The 10,666-nt window shown below is 42.4% G+C and overlaps 1 protein-coding gene across 1 annotated transcript in view; it reads right to left on the bottom strand.

Moving 5' to 3' along the window:
* The window catches only part of UBR5 (ubiquitin protein ligase E3 component n-recognin 5), a 122,308-nt gene extending 122,099 nt beyond the window's left edge, over positions 1-209 (bottom strand). The window contains exon 1 of the mRNA XM_012722908.1: positions 169-209. Coding sequence (XP_012578362.1) covers positions 169-209 — 41 coding nt within the window. The remainder of the gene's footprint in view (positions 1-168) is intronic.
* Between the last annotated feature and the right edge of the window lie 10,457 nt (positions 210-10,666).

The raw sequence follows: 10,666 nt of genomic DNA, 5'->3' as shown, positions 1-10,666 counted from the left end.
GGCTGCTCCGTGACTGCATCCCACAGCGGGGTCGGCAGCCCGGGGGGGGGGGAGGGGCGACTGGGGAGGGAGGAGAGGGACGGGCTGCGGGGACGGTGTGGTCCGGGCGGCGGATGGGGTCCGGACTAGGGGAGGTGGGGAGGGAGATGAGCCCGCACCGCGCGTCACTGGCGAGAAGCCACCGCCGCCGCCAACACCGCCGCCGCCATCTTCACTTCTGCCCCAGTTTCTCCGTCTCGCAGCTCCGCTCCCGAGCGGCGGGGGAGGGGCAAACGGGAGGAGGAGACCGGCGGGCGGGGGCACGGCTGCGAGGGGGCGGGACTCCGGGAAACGGGCGGTAAGGCCCTTTCGATTGGGCGGCTCAACGTTGTCGGGCCACGACGCTGTAAGGCGCGCGAGGATTGGTCCGTTCGGCCCCCGAGCCCAGCCCCCCCCGGGGGGGTGGGATCTCTCCCGAGTTAGTGTTCCGGAGAGCACGTGTTAAGAAAGGAGGAGGCGGAGGGGCGAATCCGCCTGGGCGTTTGGGAGTTCGGGAGGGAGGCTAAGTGTGAGTCTCGGGGGAGGTGGAGAGGAAGAGGGGCTCCTGTGTGCTCTCGCTCAGATATCCCTTGGGCAGCCCCAATTATTTGGCGGACCCTTAGGGGGTTCTGTTGTTTCTCGTCCTTCATCCGCAGTTATATTTAAAGTGGAAGTGTAATATCAGTCAAGGGGCAAGAAACACACGGTCTTTTATTGGAGAAGGTGGTTATGTAAGGACCTTTCCAGAAGTTCCTGTGTAAGATCCTCCAGCTGACTCTGCAGCATTTCTTTCACCACCACATTCTCAGTCTCCTTAACACCACCCCCATCAGGTACCCTTACAAAATATGGAAATTTCCACTAATTTCCCTCTTTAAGTGATTGGAGGCTTTTTTACTACTTTAAAATGGAAGATGATACATCTATTCTACAGAAGTGAACTTCAGTTTACGGTCGATGGGAGCATAGCGGCAAATTCTTGAATGGCTGAATCTAGCTGCCTTTTTTTTTTTCTTCAGAAAGCAGTTCATAGCTTTTTTCCCAAAACTTTGTCTTTTCAAAAATCAAATACCACTTGCAAAACAAAAAGGTGAAAACATGAAACTTCCAGTTTCTGGGTTTGTGTTAAATCCAGGGTGCTGTGAGAGAGTCTCTACAAGTTTTCTATTAGTGCATTTTACACACACACACACACACACACACACACACACACTTAGAAAGTTCTGAGCAATACATATATATATATATACATATATATATTTATAAATCAGGGTAGATAGAGTAGGCACCCCGTGAGACAGATAATGGAACACTTTGTAGGTCACTCTCTCCAAAATTGGCCCAGATTAATTTTGATTAAAAAATGATCTCAAGGTCACTATTATAAGTTCATGGGAGCTATAGGAAGCAGAGTAGACCAGTGGACACTGCTAGTTATTAGATTCAGAACTCAATTTTTGTCCTGTTTCTGCTACTTATGTGACCTTGATGAAATTATTTGACTTATCACAGCCTCTTTTTCCTCATTTGTAAAATAATCATTTTAGTAGTTAATCTATGCAGGATTGTGGTGCTGTCTAAATAAGAAAACGCGTCAGTCACTAAACTGTTCATAACACAGAGTAGCCTCAGCAAGTGGACTTTTTACAATGCTTACTATGTAAGCTTACTCTGTACCATTTTATATACTTAGATCTTTTAATACTCAAATCACACTACGGGGTCAATGATCCCCACTGAGGCTCAAACACCTTAAGTGCTGAAGCTGAGACTTAAACCCAGGTCATCTAACTCTGATTCCATTGTTCTTTGCACCATAGCACAGCTGCCATCTAGTTAATAATTTAGAAGGAACAGACTATTCAAAACCAATGGGAAAAATGTAACATGATAAATGCAAAGAGTGCTATGGAAGTTAAAAGAGGAAGCGACTGCAGACAAGAGAATAAAGGAAAGTCATTTAAGCTGTACTTTCAAGAATGCTCAGGGAACGAGAATATCTGGCTTGGAGACCTAGACATTTTAGATTTACCCCTGAACAAACTTCAGATCAAACTGCTTCACTTTTCTTCCTTCCAAATCTATCTTTCTTAGTGCTTTCAGTTAGTAGCACCATGATTTCTTCACTCCTAGATAACTGGCACTGAAACTTTTTCTCTTGGTTCAGGGTTGGTTTCCTGCCTCCAGTCAGGCTGCCCATTCAAACTGCCCTCTTGGTCTTTGATATCCATCTTGGTTGGCACTGCAAACTTTTTGCTGTCCCAGACTGGCAAGTCATGGAAAATTTTCCTGTTCCAGGGCCATAACACTTTGAAGGGTCACAATTTTGAGCAGGATAAAACAAAAATAAAGGAATGGAGTTGTGCAAGCCCATCACGTGGATTGGGATTGGGAGGGGGGGTAGGGAAAATAGCTAGGTAATGCAAACATGCAGGGTTCAAGCAGAAGCTCTTTGACAAGTCAAAGTGCAACACAGACCTACAAAAGGAGGCTGGGAAGCCTCTTTTTTGATAATTTGGATTGACTGTTCCTTTGAGGACAATTAGGAAATTTCAGCAAAATATTTATGTAAATAGCCTTAGAGGCACAAGAGAGAGGACAAAATAATGATGAATGACCAAACCAGGATCCAAGGAAGTGAGTCCTGCATTTAATCACTTTTTCCTCTGGGGTGAATACCAATTCCAGAGAGAGTAGGAAGTCAAAAAGCTGAGCGGTTCTTCTGGTAAGGACTTTGGACTGGGACAGGAATTGACATCAAAGGCTCTGCAAGCATGAGGAATGCTAATGAACCCTTCCTAGTTTCTGTTGGAACCCAAGGAGCTGTTCACCTGAAAAAAGCCATCATCTTAGCCTGCTTCCTCCCAAAATGAGCTTCAGACAGGATTTAGCTATAAATACGGTTGACCCTGGAACAACATGGATTTGTTTTTTGGGTTTTACTTTTCAATAATCCAAAAGCATATAACTCCATATTGAATTTGGAATTTAATAATTCCAAGTCGTGCTTATTTAGGTATAAATTTACATCTTTGTATCTGCTGCAGGGGTTATAATTTCAAACCTCTACAAATGTACATTTTGACATGTTGCCCAACACTAGTGCCCCAACAGTCCTCTACCATGTCAGAACATGAACTTGAACTATTCTGGTCCTTTTGCATCCAGATTTTCTGTAATCAGACATGTAAACTTACTTATAATATCAACAAATACTACTACTACAAAATTTTTTTATGATTTTCTTAATAAGTTTCTCTTCTCTAGTTTATTGTCAGGATACAGTATAGAATACATAGGATATACAAAATATATTATGTTAATCAACTGTTCCAGTTATCAGTGTCAGTAAGATTTAAGTTTGGGGGAGTCAAAAGTTCTAAGTAGACTTTTGACTGTGGGGTGGGGAAAGGTGGGCACATTGCCTCTAACCCCTGTGTTTTTCAAGGATCCAAATAAACTATACTTTATTAGAAACTTATTTTAGGACGTTCTATGTGGAAGTGGAGAAATGAAACAAGAAAGGGAGGACAATCCAATAATGGATGGGTGATGAGTGCTTTACCACTGTGGGTAAATGGAATCCAACCGCACTGGACATCTTACGTGGGACATAGTCAGAATTATTGTCAGAATAACCCCACTGGGGTTAGCCCCACTGAGGAAGCTAGAGGCACTAGTCCATCACCTCTATCCCGCAGAAATGAGGGCTGCTGCTGAACTGTAACTCCCCGACATGGCAGCTTTCCCCTCTTGTGGGCACGGGACACTTGAACAGCCAAAGAGCAGCCTCTAGAGTGAGGGAGAAAAAAAATAAGACGTTTTTAAAAAGGTAAGAAAAAGACAGATGAGACATGTCAGCATCTAAACAATAGTCTTCAGGCCAAAGGAAAATGATGCCCCAATGCCAGTTCAGAGAGGCATGAAGGAATAAGAATGAAAAGGAGAAATGTGTGGGGAGATGAATGTTGACTGAATAAAAAAAGAGCCTTAAAAATTCAATACTGGCATCAGATGTTGGTGATGTAGAATAAAAACTCTAATCCAAAACTCTGAAATACGTTACATGGGTGTACCATGAGGAAGTGAAGAATTATGCTAAGTGAAATGAGCTGGGTACAAAGGAACAAATTTGATATGATTCTACCTTATGAGGTACCCTGAATAGTTAAATTCATAGAGTCAGAAAACAGAAAATGGTTACCAAGAAAAGGGGAGAGTGAGGGTAAATAGGGAGTTGCCTTATAATGGGTATAGATTTTTAGTTTGGGAAGATAAGAGCATTCTGGAGATGAATGTTTGCACAGCAATGTAAATCTATTAATGCTACTGAACTGTGCACTTGATAATAATTAAAGTGAACTCTCCTGTCCGTGTCTATGCAGGGGTTTCTTTCTAAAACCTTTTCCCTTTGTAAAACAGCAGAGGCAGCTCTCCCACCTACCTGAAACCATGCAGGTGGCCCCGCTTTTTCTTGCTCCTTTTCCTAATAAACCTGTTCTTATTTAGTGGAAAAGAAAATGATTAAAGTGATAATTTTTAAAAAGAACTGTCATCAGTTGCTAGTGGATTACAAAATTGTATAATCAGTTGAGAAAACTGGTTTGTTATAAAACAAAACATGTGACAGGGCAGGGAGAGAGGCATCCTGGAACCCCCAAACCTGCCTGTTCTAAACAGCTGCCCTCTGCCGCATCAAGACAAAACATATAAGAACTTAATGGAAAGGAACTTTAATATCCTCCGTGTGCAATACAGAAAAGACAAAGCATATAGTTTCTAAATCAAACACCCAAAGTTACCCACCGCCCTCATGAGTAAAAGTTTACCCAAAAGGGGATTGGCCCAAAGCAAAGCCCAAAAGCCCGCCATAAGTCTAAAGCACCTTCTGGCGGGGACCCTAAGAAAAGAGTCAGGGATGGCCACACAAGTTTGGGAGGAAAAGAGCAAAATCAAAATCAAGATAAAAGCTGCCATTGTCATCTCCCCATGGATGTCTCACCCATGTCTGTTTCACCCAGTCCAGGGCCTAGAAACAAGAGTGGCTCTTCACATGTATCTGCTCCATGTACCTTCCTCAAGTCACCTTCTGGCTTCCCATTCCCATTCATTCCTCTTCAGTCTCCTATCTAGATTATCCTCTGCTCAGATCCACCTTCCTTTGGGTGGAGCAGGGAATCTGGAACGTCCCCTTTTTCTGGGCATCACCCTATCACAAACACAAACATACTGTTAACATATGACCCAGCAATCATGCTTCTTGGTATTTACTAAAGGAAATGAAAACATGTATAAACAAAAAAAACCTGCACACAGGAGTTTCTTAACAGCTTTATTCATACCTGCTACAACTTGGAAGCAATCAAGAAGTCCTGCAGTAGGTGAATGAATAAATAAATGTGGTATATCCTGTCAATGGAGTATTACTCAGCACTGAAAAGAAATGAGCCATGAAGTTATGAAAACACAGAGGGGAAATTTCTCTGAATTTACATATGAGATGAAAACTAGAAAACCAAAAATTTTAATGGGCAAAAGACTAAAATAGGTAATAAATGATCAATAAACATATAAGAAGGTGCTCAACCTTACTAGTCACCAGAGGAAAAGCAAATTAAAACTAATGAAAAATCACTGCACTCCATTGAGATGGCTGTTATCAAACAGACTGACAATAAAAAGTGTTGGTGAGGGTGCAGACCAAGCAGTCTTTATTCACAGCTGGTGAGAGTTTAAACTGATAGAACCACACTGGCAAACAGTTTTACCGATGTGAAAAATACAGGTCCAAAAATTCTACACCAAGATCTGTATGCCCGGCTCAAGAGACGAGAAGAGTTCACAGTAGCACTGTTTATATAAGCCCCAACTGTACATAATTCAATGCCCATCAAAAACAGTACATCACAGCAGATTAATGCAATGTAACATCAAACAGTAATAAATACGAATGACTCACAGTTACCTGCAGAACTAAGTGAATCTTAAAAAAAATAGCATTGAGTAAAAGAAGCCAGAAATGGTACAAACCCGTCAATTTGAGCATCAAAAACCGGCAAAGTAAAACTGTTGTTGAAGATGCAGGTTTAGGGAGTGAAACTAAGAAAGGCAAACAAGAGGTTACTTTAAGTGTAGCAGATATTTCCTGGGGGAGGACAAAGTATTGAATAGGAAGCAGCACCAGAAGAGCATCAGGAATGCTGACAGTGTTCTACTTCCTGACCTGGGTGTGTGCCTAACTGGTGTTCTTTTTATGACAATTTATTAGCTATACATTTTAATTTTATGTACTTTCCTATGTATGTGTACTAAATGTCACTATAGAAAAAGATTATTTTTAAAAAGTTGGTTCTGTCTCGCATCATACAGAAATATTAACTTATAATAGAACACAGATGTAAAAGAATCAGCTAAAGCTTTAAAAACTCTTAGAAAACACAATAGTAAATCTTTGTGACCTCAGATAAGACTACAGTTTTTAGTATACAAAACTACAGTGGCTGGTAAGAGGAGGAAATAGGAACTGACAGCTAAGGGCCCGGGGACTTTTGGAAGGGTGATAAGAATGTTCTGGAATTAGATAGTAATGATGGTTGCGTAACTCAGTGAATACTAAAACCTACTGGATTATATACTTTAAAAGGTACAAACTTCTACTTATAAAATAAATAAATCATGGGTATGTAATATTTTGCATGGTGACTATAATGAATATTAATGTATTCTATATTTGGAAGTTGCTAAGAGATCTTAAAAGTTCTTATCACAAGAGAACAATTGTGACTATTAATAGATTGATGTTGATGAGATTTATGGTACTCACTTCGCAAATATACAAATATTGAATCATATAGTACATTCAAAACTGATACCACATTTTATGTCAACTGTATCTCAATAAAAAATTATAAATATGCTTAGAATAGTCAAGGTAGAAAGACAGTAGATGGAGCTGAGATGACCTGGATATAGGTCATATGTTTGTTTACAACAAAACAGAAACCATAAAATCAGACTCTAGACCTAGGTCTTGTTTCTTCAAGAACCTGAATTCTTGAGTTACTAGCTACCTGTGGCTGCAGCCAATTTAAGCGACCTTCTCAGAAGTCTCTTCAAAGGAGACCTGTTAAAGATACTGAGGGAAAGGTTTCACAGGAGGATGCAGTAAGTCTCTCTCTTTCTTCATTTTCCTCTTCCCATTTTAATTCCTGCCAAATATTCAGGGATGTTCAAAGGGCTGATTGTTAAAGGTGGTCATAGTTGGGTCCAGCTTTATATGCCAATGGGAAAGGAGTTTTCTAAAAAGATCAACCCACTAGTTTCCTAATATGTAAAATTCAGGAAAATGAGCCACAGTGGATGGGTCTAAAATGTGAATTCATAAAGAGAGGAAATCTATGGTTTAAAATAAAATAAAAGTGTAAATATCTGATATCAGAGAATAGAGGTTTCAAGTCTTAATTTTGCCACCAAAAGGGGGTTCAATTTTATGACATGTTATATCTTTATTTTTTTTTAATGCACACAAGAACTGGGGTGTAGAAAAGAGGTGCAGGAAATAAGAAGATTCACCAGAGACAGAGTGGGGAACAGAACAGGCAGACTGAATACACCAATGAGGGGAGCAGTGGGTGAAAGAAAAAAGGTCAGCTGTACTATGTGGGTCAGCTCCCTGGTCAGGGTTCGAACTCATGCTGCAGTGGCTGGTGATAGCTTGAGATTGATGAGACGCCCTCATAAGTATCATCCAGCAGCAAGGGGTGAGAGCATGGAGTTACATGTCCTTTAACAGGAGGTAAGTCACTTGTCCAACATCAGATACTTATTGAATACACAAGTCATTAAGGAAAGCAAGATCAGGCTCTAGAGGACTCTGGGGTCATTTAGGTCACTGCTTTCAGTCCACAGAAGAATCTGGGGCTCACTGAGGTTAAACTGCCCAGTGACACATGCCTTGTTACCCACTATCACAAATATACAAGCATCTTGAGTTTGGGAGTCCATGATGTCCCTAGAAAACTCTCAACATCAATCCACTTAAGATCACTTTCAGCTAACCTAGTGGGCCTTGGTAGCTCCCACATGCATCCAACAGCTCTTTGGTGTTATTCGTCACTGACTGGGCATTGAGCCACACTGGGAGCCTGGCAGTGAGAGGGTCAGACTAGCCCTCTCCCTGTGGCTTGATGGAGTCTGTTCCCAAGTGTAGTTAACAGCTTTTTGTTTGTTTTTAAAGATTTATTTTTATTTATTCATACAGAACTGGGGTACAAGCCAGAGGTGCAGCAGTGATAAGAGAATTCACCTGAGACAGAGTGGGGGAGCAGAACAGGTAGATCAAAGAAGTACACTGCTGAAGGGAGCAGCGGGAGGGTCAGGAGAGGTCTGCAGCACCATGTTGATCACCTCCGGGGCGGGGGATCAAACTCACACTGAAGCGGCTGCGGCCAGCTTGCACTGCTGTGTCCTAACCCGTTGCACCACCAGGGAGGGTCCTAACAGCCTTTTTAGCAGTTACCTAAGTGTCACCTTGGGAGGTGAAGATTCATAGATTTCCAGGACCCTCTTCCATAAAGTGATTCCATGGGTCTGTGAACTCCATTTCAAGTGAACCTTGAAATTTTTTTTTTTTTTCACACTCTGAAGGTGATTCTAGTGAGCAGTCGGGTTTGGAAACCACTGCCTGAGTGTAACCCACAATTCGGCATTTAGAGCTGAAATGAATGAGACCTGGTTTCATCCACTCATAGAATTAGAAAAATGTCTGCTTAATGCTCCAGCCCTGGGACAAAGCCTTTGTTCATTCATTAAACAAATATTGGGCACCTACTACGTCCCATGCAGTATAATAAGAACTAGGGATACAGCCAAGACTGACAGTCCCACCCCTACTTTCATGGGCTTACACTGGTGGGGGCGGGAGTGAGAGACAGGGAGAAAGCCAAGAAAGAGAGAAAGAATCCAGGTCATTTAAATTCTAGTAATGGAAAGTGCTACAAAGAGACCACATGAGTGCCAAGTTAGCGGAAGCGGATAAAATAGGTTGGATCATATAAAGCTCTCAATATTTGACAATTTTTGATTGAAGGAAATAACATCTCATGTGTTCAGCTTTACAAATAGGAGTTAGGGAGAGGCCAGATCCTTTTTCCCTGGGGTAGAAAAAGGGTGGTGTGGTCTCACAAGGTGGACACAATTAAACCTTACGATGACAGATGAGAGCCCAGAAGGGAGTTCATGTTAGAGTGCAGACTCCAAGAAGCTGCTGGAGGAGAGAAGCTGGACAGCAGGGAGGTCACCTTCCTAGTATGTGGGGGATACTGTCGAACCCCTAGTCAGGAAAGAAGTCCAATGCCTACTCCCTATTCCTAAAAAGTTATTTATACTTTGACTAATGATACAGGATAAAACCTGTGAAAATAAAGAAACAAGCGTTTTCCTTCTACGCACAGATCTGTGCTATGCCCACTCCCACATACATCCTGCCCCAAGCTGCCTCCTCAGTTCCCTGGCCCAGATGTCCCTTTCTCCACGATGGCTCCAGAATCTTGTGGAATCTTTTCTCCCTTCCCTGCACTTCCAGGGCTTACTCTTCAGACCGTTCTCCCCACATACTGTATGCCAGTTACTTCTCAGCTGAACTCCCTTCTTTACACAGTGAGCTTCCTGACAGCAAAGACAAGTCATGTTCACTGGGTATTTCTACCAGTGTGTATCTGTCAGTAGTTCTGGTTCAATAGATAGGAAAAGGGTAGGTGGATGAATGGGTGGATGGATGGATGGATGGATGGATGGTTGGATGGCAGGCAGGCAGGATGAATGGATTTTGTTTCTACATAAGGATAAGCCTGTAGTTAATTGTCCTAAGCTAACTAATTTAGGAATTAAAACCCCATTGATATCTGGGGCAAGATATATGCCAAAGTAAGGTGCCTGAGCCACAGGCACCTTTAGTGCCAACTCCAACCGGTAAACCTTTTGGGGTGAGGGCTGCTGGGGTCCCAAGACAGTGTCCCATGACCCAGCTCCCCCGGCTGGTTCTGGAAAACACTTGACTTAGGTCAAGTATGTATTTAGCTCTTGCTGGCTTTTGCTGCCCTCCCATAGAGATCCTCACCTGGCCTATGTTCTGTGGAAATGGGGTGCAGCTGCTTGCCATGGTTCCACAGATGCCTGTGTATCTTTGGAAATCACTGGGTCCGCTCCCATCTGTGCTTTCTGTGGAGAAAATCACCCCTTTGACTTTTCCTCATGGACCCCCTTTCTACTCACTGGAGATGCCACCAGGATTCTATGCTGGGCCTGGCATAGCCAAGTCTGTATGATTCAGGAGCTGGTTATTCCAGTTTGCAAATTACCAAGGCCTAATCCTCCCACCCCCACTGCTTCTAGTATGTGTAAGGAAATTTTACTGCTCAGTAACATCTCCCTCTGTGTCCGGGAAGAATTCTAGTACTTATATTCATTTAGTGTCCTGTCATCTACAAAATGACATTACATTTACATAAACTTACTTTAATCTCCTAACAGTCCTGAGGAATAGATTTCACTATTCTCGTTTTCCAACTAAGCAATGATAAATGGCTTGTTTGCCCTCCCACAGCCAGAAAGTATAACAACCGTGTCTTGAACCAGCATCTGCCTCTCT

This window comes from Condylura cristata, unplaced genomic scaffold (assembly GCF_000260355.1).
Source record: "Condylura cristata isolate star-nosed mole 26May11 unplaced genomic scaffold, ConCri1.0 scaffold00009, whole genome shotgun sequence".
Lineage (NCBI taxonomy): Eukaryota > Metazoa > Chordata > Mammalia > Eulipotyphla > Talpidae > Condylura > Condylura cristata.
This window is presented reverse-complemented; position numbering and strand designations above follow the sequence as displayed.